General features: G+C 41.6%; 1 protein-coding gene across 1 annotated transcript in view; it reads right to left on the reverse strand.

Annotated features, from left to right (window-relative positions):
- Positions 1-11127: 11127 nt before the first annotated feature.
- Positions 11128-26727, reverse strand: part of LOC127576942 (catenin alpha-3-like) — a 1199293-nt gene continuing 1183693 nt past the window's right edge. The window contains exons 16-17 of the mRNA XM_052027768.1: positions 23912-24046; positions 11128-11415 (exon numbers count right to left, since the gene is read on the reverse strand). Coding sequence (XP_051883728.1) covers positions 11128-11415; positions 23912-24046 — 423 coding nt within the window. The remainder of the gene's footprint in view (positions 11416-23911; positions 24047-26727) is intronic.

A 26727-nucleotide genomic window follows, 5' to 3' on the forward strand; every position in this document is an offset into this window, starting at 1 on the left:
ACTGTAGTATTCGCTATTATCAGTTTTTCCACAGGATGGCAATGTAACTCCTAAAATATACACTATTTCGAAGTCATGTTATTTTGCTCCCTTCAGAGGTGTCACTCTGTCTTGTCTCAACCGGTTACAACAAACACAGCTGAAGACATGTCAAGATTGATTTTCGAGAGAGGTGGCATGGGAGTAGGGCTGGGTGGTACGAGGCTGGTGATCAGTAGGATACCCAGTTGATCCATGTATGTGCTGGGGTTAAATTTACATGCATTCCTCAAAATGCCAGCACTCCACAGGCACAATATTAGTTGAGGAGGGTGGGAGGCGTGGAATACTGTGGGGCGGCCAATACTTAAAGAATCCTGGAAGCCCTTCCATAGAAGAGCCGTTCTGGATGGTGGATAGCAGAAAGTGACATCCTGGAGTGGGATGAGTTGTGCCATTGGTTCCTTATTGAGTGATGAAGATCCTCACACAGCTAGTGAGATGCACAAAGGATGACTTTTTGCCCAGACCAATTTGTCAGCAGGAATGGAGTCACATTGTGGAGCAGAAAAATGTCACAAGCTTTGTGTCCCTGACCTGGCTGGTGTATAGGAGAAAATTGACTGATCTCCCCAGGATTGCCAAGGTAAGGTTCCTCTTCATACCCTTCTGTGCATGGGCCTGACTAACCCATTCCAGCCCCAGCGTTCTCCCTCTTTCACTCCAGATCACCAAGGTTCCCATTACACTTTTGCATGCATTCCCATTTTGCCCACACTCACTGCTTCTTCTCTTGTCATGAACATTAGGCCATGTTTTCTCAGATAACCTGAACTCAGTTAAACAGATCTTTTGGAGTAGCAGCTGGGAGGCCTGCTCACTCACACACACCCCCACTCACTCATATACACACCCACTCACTCACACACACCCCCACTCACTCATATACACACCCACTCACTCACACACCCACTCACACACCCACTCACTCACACACACACCCACTCACACACACACATCCACTCACTGACACACATTCACACACACCCCCACTCGCTCATATACACACCCACTCACTCACACACCCACTCACACACCCACTCACTCACACACAGACCCACTCACACACACACATCCGCTCACTGACACACATTCACACACACATACCCACTCACTCACACACACCCCCACTCACTCACACACATTCACACACACATTCATACTCTCACACACACACTCACTCTCACACACGCACACATTCATACACAACAACGCATATTTCACACACACCCACTCACACACACTCACACACACACACATACACACACACTCACACACACTCACACACACACACACACACACACATATGTGCGCATGCACATACACATGTGACAACCAAAGGAAGTCTTTCAGCTGCTCCTGCTCATCATTAGTGGAAATTATTAAACTGTGTCCCTCTCCCTTCCACATATAACTGAGATATAATGCCTGATCACAGAGAAGGCAAATAATTGCTTCTGATGTGTAGTTGGACACCAAAAGCAGCTAAGAAAGTGGCATCTACTGTGTACAAATGACGAATTAGAGAATGATTTACTCAGGGAATGAGCACAAGGGTGGCCAGGAAGGTCCAGCAACAAACCTGATCTAAGTCACATTTCAGCTCTGCTCAAGGGAAGACCACTGCAGGCTTTAGAGATCCAGCCTTTAAAAGGAAGATCAACACACTAAGTGTTGGAGGAACTCAGCAGGTCAGGCAGCATCGATGGAGGGAAATAAACAGCTGACATTTCGGGTCGGGACCCTTCATCTGGCCTGACCTGAAACGTTGACTGTCCACTTCCCTCCATAGATGCTGCCCGATCTGCTGAGTTCCTCCAGCGCTCTGTGTGTTGCTTCAGATTCCAGCACCTGCAGTCTCTTATGTCTCCGTCTTTAAAGGGAAGATGATACCTGTGTTCCTGGTGAATGAATTGTTCTGTGTGCAGGATCTGCCAGAACGTGTTGGAGAGCACAGTGGAGCTCCATACCAACATGAGGAGGTTCTGGCGTCACCCACAGAATGCACTGTTCACAGCAGGTGATCAATTCCTGCAGGAGTCTCTGACTACAGTAACTGCAGCTCACCGGGGTATAACTATACATGGGTACAGGTGTAAATGTCTGCTTGTTACCTGCATTTAGATCTATCTGGGGTTTATTTTTACCCCAAGGGTGAAAACAAGTGAATAAGAACCAGGGTGCCCAATCAGATAGTTCACGAGCGGGTACGGGCATCATAATATGTCACTAACCATCTTCATGTTGGCTGCTCATTTATAAGATTACTATGTGCAGCCATTGTTAACCACATCATTGGTGTCTGCATTCCTCAACAGGGTCTGGGGTGTGGGGTGAGGGTGGGCAAGGTTGTATGCAGCTGGCTCCACTTAAAACCAGTTCAGATGAAGGGTCTCAACCCAAAACACCGACTGTCCATTTCCCTCCACAGATGCTGCCTGACCTGGTGAGTTCCTCCAGCGTTTTGTGTGTTGCTCTAGATCCCAGTATCTGCAGTGCCTTGTATCTCCACTTAAAATTAGTCTGCACTGCTGAAAGGAGAAGTGATGTCCACGTGAGAAGTGGTGAAACTCGACATGGGATTCCTCCAAGCCTGGAAGAGACCTTCCCATAGAACAGTGTGGAAGACGATGAGCCTTGAGATATTTTGATGCTGTCCTGGGCACCCTTTGGAGGAAGCTGGGAACTAACCCATTTCTGCAGGGGCTGGGAAAATCCTCCAGACAAACCTTCCAAAGGCACTTAAAGCAGATAGCCATGGTAATCAAGGCCGGATTCAAGATCCACATCCAAGGATGTGGTAGAGGTTCAGGGAGCTGAAGGTTGGTGGGACGTCCCACCAGCTGCACCACCAGGCTCAGACACTGTTTAATCACCACATCCCCATCACTCATATACCAGCAATCTGTCGATCAGGGCTCACTTGTTTACCTTATCATCGCTGTGATGCAGGCCTCCCACACACACGTCTCTGGACGCACACACTATGAGCCATCCAAGTATGGCAGGCAGACCACCCAAACACATTGCACAACGATCAGCAACACACTCTCTCTTACAGAACAAGATATTGTAGAATAACCAGCAGCATATATTGTATATTTTTCCCCACAAGAATGGGACCATGTTTGCCATCATTACAGCAACTATTCTGTGTTTATAGCTGATGGTGCCGCTCACTATAGGTAATGTTGGATTCCTCCTGGCTAATTATTCTTCTCACAATCTGCACCCCTCCCACCCCAAACCTCATCTAAGTTACAAACTTCAGAAATTGTAGGTGTGTGCCTCTTCCTTCCTGACAAGCTGCATGTGGCTTAAATATAGCAGTAGCACTGCTAACAGAATGGCAGCGTCATGGCTGTTACCAGGATGCTAGGATGTTTCACTGGACATTGAGGGGGTGGTATCTCTTCTGGTTCAAGTACATCTCAGAGCTGTCATGCAAGGCCTCTGCATGTGGTCAATGGCACTCCACAAGTCTTGCAAAGCTCCAGCTGGTTCTCTCTGCTGCTCCCTGGCAAAGGAGGATGAAGTCTAGCCTGGTCTTTTCAAATAGAGAATATAAGATATTTATAAGATATTTATTTATTAGACACATGTACATCGAAATACACAGTGAAATGCGTCTTATTGCGTTACTGTGCTGGGTGACCTTCCTTCATATGGTTGTAGACAGCAGTCTGCAAGATGTGATAAATAATCCAGGCTCTAATCTGGATGGAGCCAATGCAGAAGACCACGGCCTCTATTATAGCCACTGGAAGTGTCAGCTAGTGCTTGCCTTCTGAGGTGCAGTTGCAATTAAAACAGGAACAGATTTCGGTGAGGGGATCCTTACTGAAATGTGTTTGACACATTCCAAACTTCAGATAGGTGGATTGTTCCCTCAGCAACTTGCACGGCTAACGCTGCCTTTTTATTTAATCCATTCAGAGGACACGGGCATCACAGGCAAGCCTAGTGATCATATCCCTGGAACTGAGTGGCCAATGCAAATGGCAGGTAAGTTCCAACTACATTGTTGTGGGTTTGGGGTTAGGGAAAGGCCAGGGAAGGATGGCAGTTTTCCTTCCCTTGATGATGTCAGTAATGTAGAGGTTCTTTGTTGTGATAATTTGATGTTCCTGTGATCACCGTCACCAACGATAGAACTTTAAATGTGTTTTTTTTAAACTAACTAAGCGCAAGTTTTCCTGGGACATTTGACCATGATTCACTGCCTCATTAGTACCTCTGGATTGCTGGTTCACTAATGTAACCACTGTACTTACATACTTCTTGCTGCTGGTGACCCTTTTCAAGACAACACTTCTCCCTCTCTCCCTTTCTCTTTCAGCAACTCATGCTCTGTGTCCATTCCATTAGTCAAGAGATACTGCAAGAGGAATAGCTGCTGGTCCACCTGGTCTGTGAGAACCTTTGAACTCAGGACAAAAGTCCACCAGGACCCGCAGCTCATCCCCTGTAACTCTAACAACCTTAAAGATCTCTTCCCAGCACCAAGCACTTCCACAGTGTCTACCTTTCTTATTTCCTACTCTGCATAATTTATCATTTTGACTAGGATTTCGATCACCTGTCTCGATAGTATCTAGACATGACTCATGTCAAATGATTGACAAACGGATGTGACTTTAAAGTGTTTTACTGCAAGACAGGTTTTACAAAAAAAAACAGGTTGTTGTTGATACATCATGATTTGTGGAAGAAACACCATGTGGTAACAGTATTCTGGAGTCTGCTGGTGGGCACGTTCTTCCGTAACAGCTAAAATTATCCTCCTCCTCTTTAAGATCCTGGGCTTAGTGTCTTGTGGTTCTGGCTAGTTGCTCAAGATCTTTAGATTATGGAGCACACAGAAGATCACCATGAGTACGGACACTTTCTTGGCTGAGTATTTTAGCGTCCACCTGGTTAGCCTTTGCTTGAGGACCCTAATGGTCTGTTCAGTGGTATTCCTGGTGACTCAACAGCTCCTGTTGTATGAGTGCTCAGTTGGTACCTGGAATATTTCCTGGGGAGTCACGGGCAATGGTGTCAGAGGGTTTGCTTGTTACCAGCAGTTAGTCATTATGCCCATATATGTGTATGTCTAAAGTCAAAATTGAGTTTATTGTCATGTGCACAATACATGTATGCACAGGTGCAATGAAAAACTTACTTGCAGCATCACAGGCACACAACATCAGATACACAACATTCACAAGAAAAACATAAATTAAACATAAATTATATACAATTTTTACAAGAAAGAACACAATTAGAAAAAAAAATAAAGTCCATTTTAGTGCAAAGTGAGCCAAAGTGGTCATAGTGTTGCTTGCTAAACTGCAGTGATTAGGGTTTTGCCGGTTGGTTCAAGAACCGTATGGTTGAAGAGAAGTAACTGTTCTTGAACCTGGTGGTGTGGGACTTCAGGCTTCTGTACCTCCTGCCAGATGCTAGCTGTGAAAAGATAGCATGGCCTGGATGGTGGGGATCTTTGATGATGGATGTTGCCTTCTTGAGGCAGTGCTTCCTGTAGATACTACCGATGGTGGGGAGGGATGTGCCTGTGATGTATTGGGCTGAGTCCACTACTCTCTGCAGCTTCATATGTTCCTGTGCATTCAAATTGCTGCATCAGACCATGATGCAACCAGTCAGGATACTTTCAACAGTACATCTGTGTAAGGTTGTTGGAGTGTTTGGTGACAAACTGAACCTCCTAAGAAAGTAAAGATGCTGGCATGCTTTCCTTATGATTGCATCTATGTGCTGGGCCCAGGACAGATCATTCGATATGTTAATGGCCAGGAATTTAAAGCTGCTGACCCTCTCCACTGCCGATCCCCCCAATGTAGACTGACGCATGTTCGCCCTCCTTCCCCTTCCTGAAGTCAACAATCAGATCTTTAAGTTTTGCTGACGTTGAGCAAGAGGTTGTTGTTGATATATCTTTATGCTGTCAGCATGTATATGTCTCTTTCTGTGTGTGCATCCATTATCCCTTAATGTGCGTAGATGTGCATGTTTTATTTTTATATATGCAAGTCATTTAGTCCATCAACCTTTTTAAAATTGCCATTCATCTATAAAGCTATAATAATGAATAATTATATTTTTTCAATGCAACATGTATAGTATTTATCAATAGAACAGTGGTTATCTGCTTGGTGCCAGACAACTTCGATGTCAATAACATAGATCAGTAGGCAGAAAATCAGAGAAAATCCACTTTAGATTATCCCCAAAACTGAACCTCATTGTTCATCTTTGATTCCAGAACAGTTTGGCTGCCTTGCAACTTAATTAAGGAATGAAAGACTGAAAGACTGAATCTTGGAATAGAAAACTCTCTGCTGTCAGTTCAGCAGTCATTGTTAGAGACAAGTAACTCCCTGAGAAACTTCATTATTAGTTCTTAACTGCACAAGTATTTACTTCAAAACAGGAGAGCAAGGGGAAACCCAGGAGTAACAGTGATGTCAGGTAGAGTCGTAGCAAAAGATACAATCTGGTGTTGGCTGCTCTACTGGACCATATGAATGGTTTTAAAAACAATCATAGAGACAGACTTCTATAGGAGTCAGGCTGGACATGATTGGTTTCAATGGAAGTATGATACTGAGTTGTTTCTCCATCTTCAGGAAAGTTTGAACCACACATTCTGACACAGGAATTGAAGGGTAAAATAAATAAATAGAACAAGTTTAGATTTCATTCAATTTTATTGCTGTTCAAAATAAACTGAAGCTGAAAACTGCAGAAAACACTCAGAAAAAAATACATTTGTTTGCCATTTATTGATTTTTAAGATTCATCATATTATATTGATTGCAGCTTTGATAAGCAGTATTAATCGCACATTCTTGCTTTTTCAGTCACTGCATAGTTAAAATGTTAAAGTGGCTCCTACAATAAAATAAACCAATTATTTTTCCTTATTCAATATTTTGATATTGTACATTTTACAATTTCTATTGCTCCCAGTTAATTAACCTCAATCTGTAACAAAGAAGCAAACAGCCGCTATTCCTGTGGGTTATAAAGTGGAGTTAATGCCTGTTTTATTCTACTCTTGATTTCACAAACACTCAAAATTTAAAGCATTTCAATCCTGTTTGCAACATCAGTAACTGGATGGGGTCACTCAGGGTCCTTGAGAATTTTATTCCATTCAATTAGGTCATGGTTGACAGATACATTACACCATTGAACTGCCTTTGCTTTATAACCTTTGGTACTCACTTATCAGTTCAAACTCAAAAATTACAAACATTATGGTGTCCTGACGCAGGGTCTCAACGCAAAACATAGTCTTACACCTTTTGACTCTACAGATGCTCCTTGACCCAATGAATCCCTCCAGCATTCTGCTTCTTGTTCCAACATTCCAGTATCTGCACTCTCTTCTGCCTTCAAACATTACAAACTAAGCTTATGCAAAATTTCCTTATATGTTATTCCTTTAAAACCCAATGTCACTTTAGTGAATCTGTGCTCCATTTCCTTCACAGCCAATGTATTTGAGAAAAAAATTGCTTTCATAAACACATTTTGACAAGAAGAATTAATGATTATTGCAACTTGTTCACACATCAGGACAGTTCTGGGTGCTAATATATTCAGATATATCAACATTTATCCTGAGACTATAACGGTAAGTTTTTTTGACTTTACAATAAACCCACTTTGACAATGATGATGAACCATCACTATGTCTATTCTATGAAGGTTGTAGAATAAGACTTGAGGAGATGAAGACTTTGTCAGTATCTCTCAACTAATTTTCAGCCTGAGCTCATAAAATCATCAACCTGAGCTCATAAAGTAATGAAATCTGAATGAGACAAGGTCCCAATAAAATTTCCACATTTTGCATTCATTTTTGCTGAGCCTAATACATTTCAAATAACATGATGATATAGCAGCTTACACGGTAACTTTATAATTACTGAATAAATTGCCAAAAGAAATAAATGGAAGAGCATGGCATAAACTGTAATTTCTGCTAAACTGCAAAGTTACATTTTAACCTCAACAATTAATTAATCAAATTTCCACAAATAAATGGCACTATTTCTTTAGATAAATTGCTATTGGCTAGCTTGAATTTTCAAAATTTTATCCACATTCCATTCATTTAAAACTAAAGGAGAATTACTGCACTTTGCCCATGGTTCAATTGCAAACAGATAATTTGCTTCCTCTGACATGCAATAGACTTTGAAATAAAATATTGTTGATCCACAGTTTGCAAAATGAGTTTTCAATGCACGTTTGTGGGAATTGGAGGAAGGGGAGATACTGGAGGAAAGTGGAGGTGCAAAGTCAGTGCAGAAAAGAATCTTTGTCTTTCGCACTTACTTTAGAAAAAACTGGCAAAGATACAAAATTTCACTCAATTAAATTTCCATTTTGTTTTCCCTGTATCACAACCATGAAGACTTTGTTTGCAACCCAACTGATGCAAAATAGTAAATTAATAGTTAAAGTTTGGTCATATAAATCTCCCTATTAGAATTATTAACACTTAAGGATAGATGAGGAATTGCAAGACAAGGGGTGAATTTATGGTGAAATTATTGCACTGCTGAATCAACTATTTTGCCATATTATTTTTCAATTATAATTTGTGGCAATTTCTGAAAATCATTTTAAAATACTGTCAATTTTTTGCAAAGCTGTCAACTTTCAACACTATTGTTTTACAGCACTTCATCTTTGGAACTCAAGAAATTAGTGTATAATGCTAGCAATAAATTCAATTCATTCAAACTTAGTCTTAAAGCCATTGTCATTTAGGGAATAAAATATGTCTCATTAATATATTAACCGTACAACAGGCAAATCTACAAGCACTGTGATGTATACATGTAGAACAGAACAGTTATCAGCAACAATGCCAAATATATTCCTTATTATTTATAAATTATCTCATACTTTGAGTAGAGGATTCAAAGATGAGTTAACACTGTGCAATATCTGCCATACAGATCATTCATTCTGCATGATTCAGTTCCTGGAATAAATTATGTGGGGCGATATACATGTTTAATGAAAAGATAATGACCAGATTGGATTCTGATTTTTAAACTGTCAGCAACATTGATACATTATTTCGTTTGTACATTAACTGGGAAACTCAGGATTATACCTTGAGGTTGTTTTATGCAGGATCCATCTGTGCAAAAGCACTCTGGTAGAGATTCAGGGATTGCTTTAGACTTTGGTTTAAATGGACTTCAGAAAATAAACCCTATGTCAGTGTCCTGAGTTATCTTTTGTTACGCAGTAACATGGGGTTTTGTCTCACGCTGTTGAGGTGTTGCTGCTGGCACCAAGTGTGAAAACATTATGGAAGTAACTTCCAGTTGGGAGTTTCACATGTTTGGAGCAAAGAAAGGGAGTCCAAATGCTCTACAGCTGGATTTATTAAAATAAATGGGCAGAATTGTGCAGAAGAAGGTCACTATATAACCAAATTTCAAATGCAAACCCCAGTCAGAATTCCAAAAAATTCCTTCATATACCCTCAGTAACAGCATTCACTTATCAGTGTAATTTCTCTGGTGAATTAAGGACAGGTGCTAGGATGAGGATCACTGCAATTTTATTTTAATTTAAAGTCAAAAAGGATTAATTTTTCAAATTGTTATTGTGCAATTTATCTGTAATATTCCATTCAACATCATTCCTGATGTATTTTACTGATGTAAGTGATGGATGATTTAATGTTTCATAAAAAGGAGCAATGAAGGTGGGGTCCCAGGGTCCGCAAACTCTGACATCCATATCTACGCACCGTGATGTATAATTTAGGAAAGCTCTGGGAATCATTCCATGTTCTGTGATTCTGAGGATGCAGGCATGTGTGACATCCTGCTTCTGCTGAACTCTACACTGAGTCTAGGGGCAAGTTCGGTCAAGCTGAGCTGAACAGCTGAATACACTTCTCATCTGGTCCCTCAACTTTACCCCAGCCACAGTGGATGTAGCACAGTCCCCTTCTTCACAATGAGGTTCAACCTGAATTGAAAACTTATCTGTGAGAGGGCATTCTTTTGTTTTATTTTACTTTAACATTAAGTTAAAATAACAATTTCAACTTAGTTTATATTGGTTAAATATGTTTTAACTAAATTCATTTTTACAGCTTTAACTGTTAATATTTTTTATTGTCTACATTATTTTAATCCTTTCAAACTGCTTTTAAACGCCTTTGCCAGTAGTCGGAGGGTGGGGCCTTGGATCTGTTGCCTGAGGCCTGAATACTGCTCCTTGGCCACTCTGTTTGGCAGGATGGTTATGGCACTAAGGCAGCAGCTCAATTTAAACTGTCAATTAATACAAGCACTTAGAGCTCTGTGGGGAATTAGGGTAGAAGGGACCCATGCGGAGTAAAAACCCTGTTAAAGCTCCTCTGTATGAATGCTGTTTCTATTGTGTTCGTTTTATGTAATGCTATGTCAGATTGGTGCATTCCAGTTTATAGTTTGACCATTTTCCTTTAAACAAAAGAATGTAGAATCAGTCCTTCATATGTGGAAACTATCAACCAAAGTTAAATTGAGTTTAGCAAGATACACATGGCTGCAACATTAGACTGGATCCTTTTTGACAATGTTAGAGACAGCTGAAGATATGCTCAGTGATACTTTCCATACGCTACACACCTAATTCTGTGGAATTCCACTTTGTGCTTATCATCCATGCAGCTATTGTCTGAGTTTTAGACAGAGTGATAGTTGATCTTTACATTTGCCCTGTAGGGTGTTGCACTACTAATTGAGTTCTCCTGCTTTTTATTGATACCTTGTGAGTGTGGAAGCAGGGAACCTGGACTTCTGGTTCCAAATGTTCTACATTCCTGGGGTTATCTCACTTCTTGACTGAATGTGTTATAGACTTATTGACAGAGATTGATTGTTTCAATTAATCACTAACTCTCTTACTTTTGCACAATGACCATCAGGGTGGTGAGGGTAAGATAAATGGGCATGGTCTTTTATTGATTACTTACTCCTATAATCCTAATTGGCAGGCTCTATGTAGCTTTAACAATACAATTCCACAAGCAATTTACCCAAGTGTATAGTGGTTTTAGGGAGTGTTTCTTCCTCTGAACTCACTCATAGCTTTAACAGGGTGGATCTTTTTCTTGGTGGAACCTCTCCGCACTACAGCTGTCAGGTCCTCGGGTTTCTCCTGTTTGATCAAAGGTTTCTTTTCTGGAACCTTCATCCTCCACATGACGACAGAGTGAAGTGCTCCCGAGGGGCTCTGCAACTTGATGATCTTGGTTGATGCAATGTAGGACATCTTCACTGTGTCCACTACTGTATTCATCAGATTCTTGGCAGCTAAAATGAGGGAAGTAATACTGTCCAACTGTTGAAAGAAAATCTAAGTCCTAGTAAATGGTTTCAGAGCAACCTTTCACACAATCTTTTTCAGTAATTTAAAAATAGACCTGCATCAGGAAATAATGGCTTTTGTTGGCATTCATTGGATATTTCAGCTGATACAGGGGAGGAACAAAGGCATGGAAAGTTCTTTCATGTGGTGCAACAAAGTAAAAATTGATTCAGACCAAAACAAGTTGAGCAGCCTGGGAGAGAAGTGGCAGTGGACTAACATGATCACAAGAACAAAAAACTGTGGATGTTGAAAAAGTGAAATGTTTACTGAAAATCTTGGAGTTACTCACCCAGTAAAGGCTGCATCTGTGGGAAGAGAATCAGAGTGTAATGACCCTAATTTTCTGATTTGCCTCTGATCTCCAGACTAAGTCCCCACTCCCCTTTCTCACACACCCTGGTGAAATCTTCCTGTACAGAGCCACATGCAGGAGAGACATCTGTACATAGATCCTGCTGTATTCCTGCATGTGTCCGTGTGTCCCTGTGTGTGTGTGTGTGTGTGTGTGTGTGTGTGTGTGTGTATCCATGTGTGTTAACAGTCTCACCCACCAATCTGCTGAAAATCGTTCACAGCCGCTTCAACCACATTCCCAACATTGTAAGTGCTGGGGTATTGTCACAATTTTGCTCTCTGGCACTGACAGAGTGAAAGAGCAAACTCCACACAACAATCAAGCTCAGGACCAACCCTGGGACCTGGAGTTGTGAAGCAGTGACACTAACCGCTGCACCACCTCTGCTGGAACACAGACTGACCTTTGCACTCCACTAGGGTGGGTCTTATGGCCGAAACTGATCATGAAAAGCAGTTCAGTGCAACATGGTGCAACAAATCATATTGCAAGGTTGCATTTACTACCTGTTGCACCAGATGCAAAATCCAGAGCATGGCTAACATTCTGAAGTAACAAAGCATGGATAGAAAATTTGCAACACAAACCAGCAAAATGGTCAACATTGCTGCATCACTTATTTACATGTTCCTATCTCTGCACTTATCTATTAGTAGCTGGTATTAAAATCCTAAATTGAGAGTCGAACAATTTTCTACGAAAACATATAAATGCATTGATGGAAAGATTGTGACTTTAGGGAGAAAGATATAACCGATTATGTTGCGCCAGAATTGGAATTAATTTCATTATTATATGCTAATTGGTAATCTGAAAAGCAACAGTAATATTTTACTGTAAGCTAACCCCCTCAAGAATTAATGAACAGTGTACTTGGCAAACGTTATTATCACCCAGCTAATATTGGAATGTGTGGACATAGAATCAGAAGGACAAATGTTTGCCCTTTAGTGAAACTGGATGAGTCATAGAAATATTATTAAAATCAGTAGCCTCATTAAGACACTGATTTTGATAATTAAGAACAAAAAAACAAATGTAATAAATTACTGGCCTACAGATTACCTGATGAATTGGATCACCTAAGTATGATCAGACCATCACCACACAGATAATTCATTTAGCTCCCATACCTCTCTACTCAACACAGAATAATTAAAGACATGACCAGCGTCTGAAATTTTCTTGGGGATCTTCTTTTTTCCATAAGCTTGGTGTAAAACCAGAGGAGAGGACCTGACTGAGCACTGCCAGATTTCTCTGGGTGTTTTGCTGGTGTTAGACAGTCAGGAGGACAGTGGGAAATCTGTATATGACTCTGTGATTAGTGGCCAGGGACATCATGATGTACATTAGTTCTCATTGTCAAAAGGAAACTGGATCAGGGACACTGTTGAAGCCTAATCATCATTTCCATGTCCTGCTGTCCGGTGAATTTCCCCACCTGAGAGCTATGCTTAACTGAATCATAGCATGAACGACATCAGGGTTACCCTGGTGACAGCATGGCCTGAATTCTGCAAACATGGCAACCCCTTCACTAAAATCTCTAGAGGCAGCCTCTGAGAATAGGTAGTATCAAATCTAAAATGCACGTCCTTCCTTCTACTTTCAGACACGTTGAAAAGGCCTTTCTTCCAGCCACAATTCCTGCATGCTAAGTAAAGCCTTGTGTACCACTGAATCTGTGTTATTTAAGGTAAGGTTTTTACGCACGCAAAGGAAATCAGATAAGCCTCAGGCTGAGATGGGGTCGGGGAGTCTCAGGGGAGAGGGTAAGGAGGATGTAACAAAGGCTCACCAACTGATTTCTGGTTTGAGGGGACAGTCCTCTGAAAGACTGAGCCAGCAGGACCTATGTTTCTAGACTGAGTGGTGAACTCATTGAAACAAATGGTAATCTTTGGAATTTTCTGTCCCAGTCAGCTGTGGATGCTCAATGGTTGGATGTGTTCAGGACTGAGAATGTATGGTGACTGAGCAGGATGACAGAAGATCAGTCATAATCTTACTGACTAGCGAGACAGGCTCAAAGGAGCAAGTGGCCTGATCCTTCTTTAATTTCTTGTGTTCTTATCCATTTTCAGTGAAGACCAGTAAAGTTCTCCCCTGCATCACAATCAATATTTATCCTTCACCTGCATCACTGAAACAGATCATCTATTCATTTGTAAGATGTTTTGAGAGATCTTGCTGAGTACAAATTGGGTGCTGCATTTCCTACAGTGCTGCAGCAGTTTGAGAAGGCTTGCATTTGTGAAAGGCACGAGATAAATTCAGTCCTACAACAAAACAAATCACCTCAGTTCTCCTGTGGTGTGTCCTGTTGTAGGAATGGATTCAACACACTCCTGCTGAGTTACCAAGATATAGAAGACAATCTTGTTCTGACACACGAGTAACTCAGCATGGTTGAGATTGTTATGCTTATGCCAATGGTCACGTTGGGTAGGTTAAAAATGATAAAATACTTGAGTTTGGGTCAGATTTGAATCGGCCATGGTTGGGTTGGCTTTTAACCTTCTGTCTGAACAGACCTCTGCACTGGACTATATTTGATGGTTGATTCTATCGGAGTTTTAGAACAAAAAGATTCAATCTGAAGATATGCCATCTTCTTCCCCACCTCATTGTCAATGGGACCATGATCTATGTAATGTGTACTTATTTCCATATGGCTCTTATTAATGGGAAGCAGTGAAAGCAGTTTTCACTTTCACTGTTGAGGAGAACAGAACGATTCATGTTCCCTCCCTCCCTGCTTCCATTATTGAACCCATTAATATACAGTTCAATGGCTTCTGTTATGGCAATACATCAATAATTAGTCTTTTTATAATGATATTCAATTTAAAATAAACTCCCAGTACCAATAAAAACAGAATGGAACATACTAGGTTTAAGAATTCACAATACAAATGAACAAGCTTCATTGTAAACAATTCTACAACTTGTCATGATGGCATTTGTTTCTTAATACTTGTGTTGATAAGCTAGTAAAACAACCATGATATTGCTACAATTTTGTAGTTACTGACCCCCTCTCACTTGTAATGTTGTCACAAAGTTGACTGGGGTTAGGAAGTTTTCCCATGAAAAGTCTTTACTCTGCATAGAAGAAGCCAATGTGTGTTTTTACTTATCTGTATTATTTGTTGGAACCTGATCTTACACTAGTTTTTCCTCTTTCCCTTCACTAACACAGCACTTTTCAATCAACAGCTGCCCTTTAGACATTTGATGAAAACCTGAAGATTGGTTCTAGGTCCCATTCAATTTCTAGGATTTATGTTCTTGCTTTATGTCATACACGGTTTGACCTCCTGGCATTTCTGTAAATGGAATGCAGGAAATGACAAAGCATGGACCAGAAATACAGCAAGAAACTGTGGAGCAAAATACAGCTAGCAGTGCTGGTAGTGGTGCGTTCCAAATCACAATCTCGACAGCAATGCCCTTCCAAGCTCATGGCCAAAGTCTGAAATTAAAAGTCCACAATGCTTCCACAGGGCATACTCACATTGCAAAATTGTGGTACTGGCATTCATTGTCCCTTGGTTCTGTGTGCAGAATTCTGTGATGTATTTAACAAATACATGATATGATTGTACAGATATACCGATTTTGATTAGTGATTTTTTTTATCCCATTGAATATAGTATGAAAATACTGCATTATTAGATAAAACTTTAGTCCGGCTACATCACTAAAAACATTTGTGTTGCTGCATCCACTGACATAAGATGCTCGAGGCAACAATGTGCAACTTATCTAAAAATAGAAACTTTGATCAACATTGGCATTTGGGAGGAATAGACTCTGATCAAGACACAAAATTGGCTTGGTGGTAGGAAGCAGAGGGTAGTGGAGGAGGGTTATTTTTAAGACTGGAGACCTGTAAGCAGTGGTATGCTGCAGGTCCTTTACTGTGTGTCATATAAATGATTGGGAAGAGAATGCAGGTGGCACGATTAGCAGGTATGCAGATGACACTAAAATTAGTGGACAGTGAAGGAGGTTGTCTAAGCTTACAATAGGATTTTGATCAACTGGGAAAGTAGGCAAGGGAACGGCTGATGGAAATTAACACAGTAAAGTGCAAAGTGATGCATTTTGGGAAGTTAAACCAGGCCAAGACATACACAGTGAATGGCAGGGCCCTGAGGAATGTAATGGAACATTAAGACCTTGGGGTGTAAGTACATAGTACCCTATAAGTGGTGATCCAGGTAGACAGAGTGGTGAAGAAGGCATTCGATATGCTTGCCTTCGTTGGCTGAAGTATTGAGTATAGGAGTTGTGATGTCATGTGGCATTGTACAAATTGTTGATTAGGCCGCACTTGAGTATCGTGTGCAGTTCTGGTTGTCACGCAATATAGAAAACATTACTGGAACGTTTCCTGGACCGGAGGGCTTGAGTTATAAGGAGAAGTGGATAGGCTGAGACCTTTTTCCCTGGAGTGAAGGAGGCTGAGGGGTGACTTTCTGGAGGTTTTATAAAAATTATGAGCAGCATAGACAGGGTAGATAGGGTAGGCACGGTAGTACTGGGCAGCCGCGGTAGTGTAGCAGTTAGCATAAAGCTATTACAGTGCCAGCGACCCGGGTTCAATTTCCCGTCGCTGTCTGTAAGGAGTTGTTCTCCCCGTGTCTGCGTGGGTTTCTCCGGGTGCTCCAGTTTCCTCCCACATTCCAAAGACGTATGGGTGAGGAAGTTGTGGGCATGCTATGTTGGTGCCGGAAGCGTGGCGACACTTGCGGGCTGCCCCCAGAACACTCTACGCAAAAGATGCATTTCATTGTGTATTTTGATGTACTTGTGACTAATAAAGAGATCTTATCTTAGATAGTCACAGTATTTTTCCCAGGGTACGGCAGTCTAAAACAAGAGGGCATAGGTTTAAGGTGAGAGAGGAAAGATTTAAAAGGGATCTGAGGGGGAAGTTTTTCACATAGAGGGTGATGGGTATATGGAAGGAGCTGCCATAGGAAGTGGTAGAAGCAGGTACAATTACATTTTTAAAAGACATTTGGACAGCTCAGTGGATAGGAAAGGTTCAGAAGGATAGGGATCAAACACAGGAAAATGGGATCAGAGTACATAAGCATGTTGGTCAGCATGGACAGGCTGGGCCAGAAGACCCAGAAGTTCTGTGCTGCATAACTCTATGAATCTATAACACGTCTATTTCCTAAATCTGCACTTTCATGAGCTGTGAAAAGAAGAAAAGTTTTATTTAGAGGCCAGGTCCAAGTGTAGGACCCTATTCTTCAGTGGCATGGCTGTACAATGGGTATAGCAGTAAACAGATAATTGCTTCAGAGACACGAACAGTGAACTCGGCAGAACTCATGCCATGACGATTTTGACTCCACTCCTTATACTGGGGCTGAATGTGTGCTGGGCAGCCAAACAACACATTTAAAGAATCACATTTTAGCCATAGACAGCACCCTGGATACCAATTGGCCACCATTATAACAGTAATTCTAGAACCAACCATGATCATGGCAATGCCAAGTGAAAGATTCAGAAGCACTGCTGTATCAATAGAATAATTAAATATTTGGTACATCATTACATAAATTGGAAAGAAATCTGTATGTTAATATGGTCAAATTTTGAAATTTTAGGAGCTGTTACAAAGTCTTTATTATGTAAAATGGACTCATGGAATACAATATTTTGATTGTTTGGATCAGATATGTGCAGAGGTTTGCAAAGGGATTTGTTGCCTTGAAATTGGTGTAGTTAAAAGGTGCTGTGCATTGTGCTGGCATTCCTGTGGGATGATATGCAATAAACTTGGAAATTGCTGAAAAACCTGGCTAAAATACTGCCGAGAGCGGTTTCACCATCTTTTATCATGTATTAAAATTTATCTGCATAGCTCCAATGGAATCTGCCTGCTGAGATCAGAGCTGCTGCTTCCACAAAACAAGAGCAGCAAAGCAGAGCCTTTTGAAGGTCTTTATCCGATGGCTACTCAGAGCAGCTGCAGAAAAGGTGAGGGGAATTGCAGGGGAAAGGGAACATTTGTCTTCACATTTATCTGTCATCACCCTCCCCACCCTGTACAGATCATGTCTTGTGCTGCAAGTGGACCTAAACTATTCTGAGGGGCATTTAGAATAATTCCAACCATCCATTGCATGGACGGTCTGCGAAGATTGGTCGATGTAGGAAACTATCAGTGGAACTTGACATGAGCCAATTAGGTGAGGTGAATCTGATTTCATTTTAGTTGGGATTGGACCATAGTTCACAGATATAAACGATCAAAAAATAAACTTAGAACAGAGGAGTCACTTTTTTGTAGAAGTTGGTAAACATCAGGCATAAGGTTCTGAACAGCCTGGCTGGGACACTAGCTGTAGGGGGTTCATTGTACAGATAGTTACCAGGCTGAGACTGGCCTCAGGAGGCTGTCTGGTCTTTCCTTTTCCCCACAGTGTCCTGTGATTTTATTCAGTCTTGAAAGAGGTGTCAGATATGGTCACCAGCTTGAGTCACTGTAAATTATGTGAGCTCACCGGCACTGCTCCACTGACTTTCTGTACTCAATGGCTCCATTGGTTAGAAATGAAACAGTAACTTTACTCTTTGTTACTCAGTGAAGATGGTGCCCAAAACCTATATATATATATATATATATATATATATATATATATATATATATATATATATATGTCTGCAGGGGAATTGCACAGGATAACTTGGAATGAGTCAACATGATGATATTCTCATGCCCAAGTGCGATGTCTCTTTTCAGACTAATTCATTGGTCACCTTGCAATGTAATGTGCTTACTCTGAGTTTGAAGGCTGACCAAAAGGTCATCAGAGGATTCAGCCCCACCCAATTTGACTGCACTCTTTGTTTTTCATAAATCTATTTTGCAAATTGGTCCTGAAGCTTGTTTGGGCAAAGTCTTTCTGTTGGATAGCCAGTGGTCATAAAGGAGAACTGTATAAGTGTCTCATACCCCACAAGATCAGCTTCAATTACTGACATTGTAAGTAGAAAAAAACAGGTGCACTTTAACCTCTTCTCCACCTGTCCTTGAAGAATAATATCCACCATATTCCTTGGTATAAAATAGGGACACATACCCCTCAATTCTGACAGTCATTGAGATATATTCATCAGCTTTGTAAAAATAATGCACTTGCAACTGATAATCACTGAACACCACTTGATTGTCATTGCTCAAATAGTGAGTGGAGTGTGTAAAGTCCCCAGGCAACTTTTTGAGCAAGAGAACTCGATTATGAAAGGGAAAAGTGCAATTGTTTCCAAAATGCTTGGAATGAGCATTCCGTTCCACAGCTTGTCACACAACACATCACTGATAGGGGAACCGAATGGGATAGGTACCAGTGAACAACCCTTTTCTTTTGTCCATCCTCACAGGGATCTTTGAAATGGAATTGAAATGGGAGAGGCAGAGAACCGGAAGTGGTTTCCCCAGCCTTCAACCAGCTAACATCTGCTGAGGAACTGGCCCTGGCAAAAATTGGGATATCAGATACCCTTGACATTACCATCACTGAGTCCCAGATTATCAAGGACTTGCGGGTCACCAATGACCAGAAGTTCAACTGGATCAGTCAGATAAATACTGTGACTATGAGAGTCAGTCTAAGGCTGGGGATTCTGGAGTGAGGGACTCATCTTCTGACATCCCAAAACTTTTTCATGAGCATCAAAGTGCTAGTCAGGAGTCTGATGGAATACGAAATACCGACTGTCCATTTCCCTCCACAGATGCTGCCTGACCCACTGAGTTCCTCCAGCGCTTTGTGTGTTGCTCCAGATCACAGCATCTGCAGCGCCTTGTGTCTCCAGTTTGATGGAATAGCTTGCACTTGCCTGGATAAGGGCAATTCCAACAACTCTCAAGAAGTTTCACGCCACCCAGAGCAAAGCAGCCCCCTTGATTGATACCCCATCCACCACATTAAACCTTTGTTCCTTACACCACTGGTGCACAGACAAGGACTCCTCAGATGTGGTCACTCACTCCGAGGCTGACCCTGACAGGATTTAGCCCTTATGTCCCTAATGGAGGTGGTCAAACTTGGGCCCTGTGAGAGCGAGGGGTGTTCCTGCACATGGAGCTTCAGTCATCATGAATGAGAAGAAGCAGGTGATAAAAACAAGGACTGAGCTGGAAATTGTACATCAGAGGGCCCGAGACTCTCCTCAGCTGGATGCAGGTACTGTATCTCAAGAGCACCAGAACAACAGGAGCAGAAGTAAAGTGTGAGGAGCTGACCATTGTCCCATGGCACAGCGTAGCCTCGCAGAGAGAGTGGAGTAAATCCTTGAGCATAAGGGGCATGCTGTCTCAGGCCTCTGTGGTGACATTTACATGGAAAGACCGCTCACCACCATGATATGGCAGGCATATGAGTTCACACATGCTCTCACTGAGTTCTTGTGCACAACAAACGTGGCCTTAAGAGCATAACCAATATCTTGGTCTTAGTAGTTCAGTGACTCACTGACCTGCAGTAAAATCCTGAGCAACTCATTGCTAATAGACAGGTGTGGGAGAGGGTTAAGAGTGACAGTGCAAAGGAAATGGGGGTGCTGATCAAAGCACTTCCTCTCCTTTCATGTTGCCCCTATGACACTTTCGATAAGAACCCTGCCAGATGCCCAGTGTCCTGAAGGCCAAGTCCAGCCCACACAGGTCAGAGCAGGCTGTGGAGGAGCCCTCAGGGGCTCCAAAACCCCACAGCATCCTGACCAATCAAGCTGCCAGAGCAGGGATCTGAGCAGCCTGCCCCTGCCTCGTTAGAGCCGCAGAATCATAGATTCATAGAGAGATACAACATGGAAAAAGCCCTTTGGTTCACCAAGCCTGTGCTCACCATCAGCCACCCATTAATCCTACATTAATCCCAACAGGAGCAGGATTACGTTGGGGCGCAGGAAAGTGAAAAACTAATGATTTGCAGAGACACATGAGTATTTTGCACAACGTTATTGTATTTCCTCTCATTAGTTATGGTCAGATTTTCTTGTCTGCAGTAACTGTGTGTTTTGAATGGCTTGGTCCTTTAAAATGTACAGAAGGGAGACCTTGGGTTGATTGTGATCAGCGAGGATTGGTCAAGGTGTTTGTGGATAGTTTGGAGACTATTTTGTGTTGCGGAAGGTGATGAAGCAAGGAATGGCTTCCATCCAGATGTCAACTGCTGCAGCTTAACTGAACCATGCTTCCGCCAATGCATCTTGTGCAGCAACGTGTGCTCCCCTCCAACATGTTCTGCATCTTCCTCTTCCTTCTGTGCCTCCTCCTTAACCTGCTGCCACTCACCTAGTGGGCCTGCCTCATCCAACAGATGTGTGTCCGACCTTTGCTGCTGTCTTACGTAGTGGGCACGCTGTTAGATGCACACTGAAGGGCTTCACCAGCATGGTCAATGCTTGCTCAATAACATTTCAGTGGTGAGGTGCCTTTGCTTGTCACCCCTATGCTTTGCTGGTTCATATTCTCATTGGGTCTTCAGCCAGAGATTCTGGGTGTTAAAAATTGGGCCATTTTTAACACCCAGAAACCAGCCCGTAAGTTTGCTCAGAAGATTGAATAGATCAGTGAGGGCAGAAGGCTGCAGGATTAAGGTATTGGAATTGGTTTATTATTGCCACATGTGCTGAGGTATAGTGAAAAGCTTTGATTGCATGCCATCCAGATAGATTAAACCATACATAAGTACATTGAAGTAGTAAAAAGAAAACAGAATGCAGAATATAATGTTGCAGCTACAGAGACAACGCAGGTAAACGAATAATGTGCAAGGGCTGCAACGAGGTAGATTGAAAGATCGAGAATTCATCTTTTGCATATGAGAGGCCTGTTCAAGAGTTTGATAACAGCGGCATTATTAGCTGTCCTCAAGTTTGGTGGTACACGCTTTCAAGCCTTTGTATTTTCTGCCTGACGGGAGAGGGGAGAAGAGGGAACAACCAGGAACCGTGGCATTTTGCACATGCATGAACATCTCCTTGTGCATGCAAACCAGCTATAAATAATTAAATACAATTGAGAACAACTCCAGGGTGATTCGGGGGAGCCTTCTCTGCCACACTAGTGCAGTCTATCACTCTGAGATGTGGGAATCCAGCCAGCGCTCCCTCTTATACATGAGGAAGCTGATGTTTATGGTAGCCCATTGTAAACAAGGTGACATTTACCTGCGGAAACCTGGAATAATCCCCAAGGCAGAGAAGCAGAAGTTGTGGTCACCCTGACAGTCACAGGAAGAGCAAGTCCATCAGGTCCAGCAGGCAACAGGTCTCAGTCAAAGAGGCTGCAGAGATCTGCTATCAACAGGCATGAAAGTCAGAGCCTCCTGACACACTGTTGTTCCTCTCTGTAGAGGAAAGTTAGCCTCTGTATGTGTACATACAACTTGTCCCCTGTCATGTCTCTCCTCTCTAACAGCTGCACTGGATCAGCTATGGGCTGCTGCAGGTCTGAAGGCTCCCATGGGCACTCAGCCTGCCCCTCCTCTGATTTCCATAGCAGTGACGTGTGCAGCGCCCACCTGCAAGTCTTGCTGGAGAAATACAAACCACGGCAAATAAGTAAGCAGGTCAAAAGCTGTACTGTAGATACCAAACAACAAAGTTAACACCATTTCTTCAATGCTTTCTCCACTGTTTGCTGAGAAGCAGTACCGTTTCTGTGCAAAGTCGGTATTTTTGGTAAGATTTCACACCTTGGTCCTTCCTTCATTTGTCACTGTCTAACATGCTTTGCTTTGCATAACATTCTGACCTGCTAACTATCCCAGTGGATTCAACCCCTGCCCACTACCAAACGACCTGCTATCAGGGGTTAAAATCTACACCACCACCCTCTCCAGCCTCCTTCATATTGTTCAAAAGGAGACCTCTCAGTTCATTACGTCTAGACAGGTTCTAAGATCCACCTAATTAGTGCCATTCCTGCCTATTCTCTGTGTTCTTTAATGTTCTCTGTAACTATATATGAATTCCATTAAAACTCCATTCTGGTTTCAGCACTCTTTCAGACAATGCATTACTAATCATAACAACTTAATGTATGATAAACAAAACAGATCATCTTACTTGTGGTTCTTTAGCCAATTAACTTAAATCGTATATTAGGATTCATTTTCCTCGTGGATCAGAATAACAATTGTGTTCAGGAACACCTCATGAAATGTGGGCTTCAAACAGGTTCTTATCAAGGTTAGCTCCAGGATGAGTCATAGTCCTTTGCACTCACTTCTTGCTGATTGCTATCTCAGCCCATTGCCTACCATTACTAAGCCTATACATTAAGACAGCCATTCATTCCTGGTGGATTTGGTTGAATAATACCCCTGATCTAACAGGTCACACTCCACTAGTTTTACCACCAAGTCTCCAGTCGGATCTCTCAAGTCCTTTCGAATTAAAGGTCAGGCAGGGTTATCTATTAATATCTCCAAAGCTGTACTCTGGTATTCTGCTGAACTGCACCTTGGATTCATATAATCACTTCAGAAATGTCTGTCAATATACAGAAAGCGAATGTTGAGATGTTCTGAGATAAATTAATGCAAAAATTACAGTTATATTTTGCAATAATATTAAGTAGCTGATAATCAAACAGGATCGATTTTACATCTTTATTAGTTTTCATTTATGGAGACTTCAATGGAAATATAAATTCGAGGACGTAGAGGATTCTAAACTGTTTTCACCTGGTTTATAACAATATCCAAAGCCAAAGTCATCACATTTATTTCTATTATGAGGCAATTAAATTCTGAAACCGAATGTACAAAATACCTGAAATGATTCATTGGGACTTTGAATGAATTGACTGCAAGGGAGGAGCGGTCGGGGAGAGTGGGACCAGATGTTCATCAGTGATGCAAACTAGTCTTGTGATAAATAGGCAGCCTGTGAAAATTCTTCTTCCATTAGCCAACAGAAATATATTATTAAATGGCTGCTTATTTATTATATTACAGATATTTAAATATGTTTGTTAATAAGATATTGCTAATATGGTTTTCTAACAAATATTTTATATATTAACTCTTTTCCCCCAATATCCACTCCATAATGAGATTTACTTACTGCAGAAACAATGAGCTCTCCACTCAGATTCTGGATTTCAGCTTTGACTTTGCTGCAGATCTTGAGCTGATGAGAATAGAGCTTGATTTGCTCCAGGTATGCTAACAAGTCTTGTTTACAAGATTGATCTTGACACTGAAAAAGCAGTAAAATTAGGGCTGACATTATTTCAGTGAAACAAATGTAATATGCTTTCAAGAGCCAAATTAGGGTTATTTCCTTAACCCTGAAAAACAATTGATGTTATTTGATATTGTAAAACTGTAAGGCATTTCACAGTATTAATTCAAGCTATCAGAAAGGTTACACTGAATGGTGTAGTGTCAACACTTATTTTCCACCTCACAAACTTCCGCTACATCTGTGTCAAAGAAGGCTATAAACAAATGCTGATTGTTTAGCAGCATTATCTTCATTAAGTGAATGATTGTGTGTGTGTGTATTACTTTAATGTGGGAACCCAAATAACTGGCAAAGAATCTGAATACGAAACAGATTAAGTATCTGTTGACAAAATCAAGAAGTGCTGGAAACACTCAGCAGGTCAGGGAGCATCTGTGGAAAGAGAAACAGAGGTAATGTTTCAGGTCAAGGACCCTTCCAGCATTTTATTTTATTTATTTATTTACAGCGTGGTAACAGGCCCTTCCGGCCCAACGAGTCCGCGCCGCCCATTTTAAACCCAAAGTAACCTACTCGTACATCTTTGCAATGTGGGAGGAAACCAGAGCACCCGGAGGAAACCTCTGTTTCTGCTTTAGATTTCCAGCATCTCCAGTAAACTTATCACTTGCTGCTATGTGAAAAGGTGGGAGAAACGAGTGGGCAGGTAAAGAGGAAGACTGGCATCTTTCATACTCCTTTTAGGACAAAGTGAAGCACTTTGAATTGTAATCTCTGTGGTAATGTAGAAAGTAAAACAAACAATGTGTGCACAGAGAGCCCTCTCAAACAGCAAAATGGTAGTGACCATATTGGTTGTTTCTTAGTAAGTATTGGCCAGGAAACTTGCGTAGCTCCTCTGCTCTTCTTTAAAGTAGGGCCATGTAATCTTTTGTGCTTGCTTGACAGCACTTTGGTTTAACTGCTGAGTCAAAAGAGAGACCTCTGATAACTTGCATTCCCTGCTGCTCCATGGCTCTACTGACTAGATTCAATCCTGACCTCCATTGCTGGCTGTGTAGAGTTTATACGTTCTCCCTCTGACCATGTGAGATTCCTCCAGGTGTTCCAGTTTCCTCCCACATCCCAATGACATGCTGGCTGGTAGGTTATTTAGCTGTTGTAAGTTTCTCCTGGTGTGTCTAACTGTGTGGTAAAATCAGGGGGAAGTTGATGGGAATGAAATGGGATTAGTGAAGGATTAGTGTAGGTGGGCACTTGATGGCATGGTCTCAGTGGGCCAAACGACCTGTTTTCCTGCTGCATGACTCTATGACTAGAAGATTACCTTAGATATCTGTGCTCATGTTTCTGGGATAGAAGTTTAACTCATTTTCATCGTACCCAGACACTAGGGTGCTACCAACTGATCAGTAATTGACACACGAGACTGAGCAAAAGTGAAAGAAGAGGTAATGAGAGAGGAGACCACAATGCTTGGGTGTTGTTAAACAGTTCATGATGATTCTAGGACATTCAATTATTTGGAGCAGGTGGAATGCCTGGCTTTGCTATGGTAGACAGAGCTATTAACTTTTACCCAAGGAGCGCATGTTACAAATAGGTGTGCTCACTGACACAAAGTGTCGAAGTGCTGAGCCTCGCCATTCTGATTCACCTGATCTCACAACATTGTATTGTGAGTTTCATGGCAACGAATAATGAGGGAGAATACTGCTTCGTGGATGAACAACCCTTTGCAAGCGTATTGGGAGACCCATGTTTGCAGCCAGAGTCTCCAGGCTGCATCCCAAAGAGAGGAGGTAGGAATGTGCAAATCCAGGATCCCCATTGCATTAGCAAAGGCCTTTTCCCACCCCTCTGTAAATTCCACACTAAGGTGCTCTGGATACTGAAGGAAATTCCTTTGAAATGATCTTTGTTAATTAGAGATTCTGCGGCATTGATGATTTAACTTTGACAACACCACTATGAATCTGTGGTAAGTGTATTCTCAAAGGGAACAAACCGAACATCTGCCACTTTGGTCTATAAAGTCTACACAGACTCTCCAAACACAATCCATAGGGTCACAGGCCTTTCAGCAATCAAATTATCCCAAAGGCGTCATGTCTGTTTACAAGGAGATTAGTGTCAACCAGAACAAACTGGATTTATTCTGAATTTAGCCACCTCTAATATCTAGTAATTTTTTTTCCATTGGGACATGAATTTTTCCTGAATCTAATAAGAAATCAGAAAAACATAAGGGATGTGATGAGTTGCAAAAGACAAAACACTGAACTTCAAAACAGCTGAAACAGACTCTCATGATTTTTGCTGTTCTCATTCAAATTTTACTTAAGTTCAAATCCACAAGGAGCTAATCAGTGTCACCCGTTAGTCTTATAAATAGTAATAAATCGCATTGGGGATGTCTTTTATCTTGCAAAAATACACCATGGGAAAGTGACATTTAACTAATTTGCTAATAATCTGAATTATTATCGCCACTTCATTGATGTAAGGAATCCAAATGAGGGAGCACCAGAACTGGTCTAATTAAATAGCTCTTGCAAAGGTTTGCCACCAGTACAATGGGCTAAATGGCTCCTTCTGTGCAGCACTAATGTATGGTTCTAGAAATGTATTAAAAACACTTTATACTGCATATGTTCATTTTTCTCAGTCAGTGGTGAATGTATTTCTGTTGA

The sequence above is a fragment of the Pristis pectinata genome, chromosome 12, assembly GCF_009764475.1.
Source record: "Pristis pectinata isolate sPriPec2 chromosome 12, sPriPec2.1.pri, whole genome shotgun sequence".
In the NCBI taxonomy this organism is placed as follows: Eukaryota; Metazoa; Chordata; class Chondrichthyes; order Rhinopristiformes; family Pristidae; genus Pristis; species Pristis pectinata.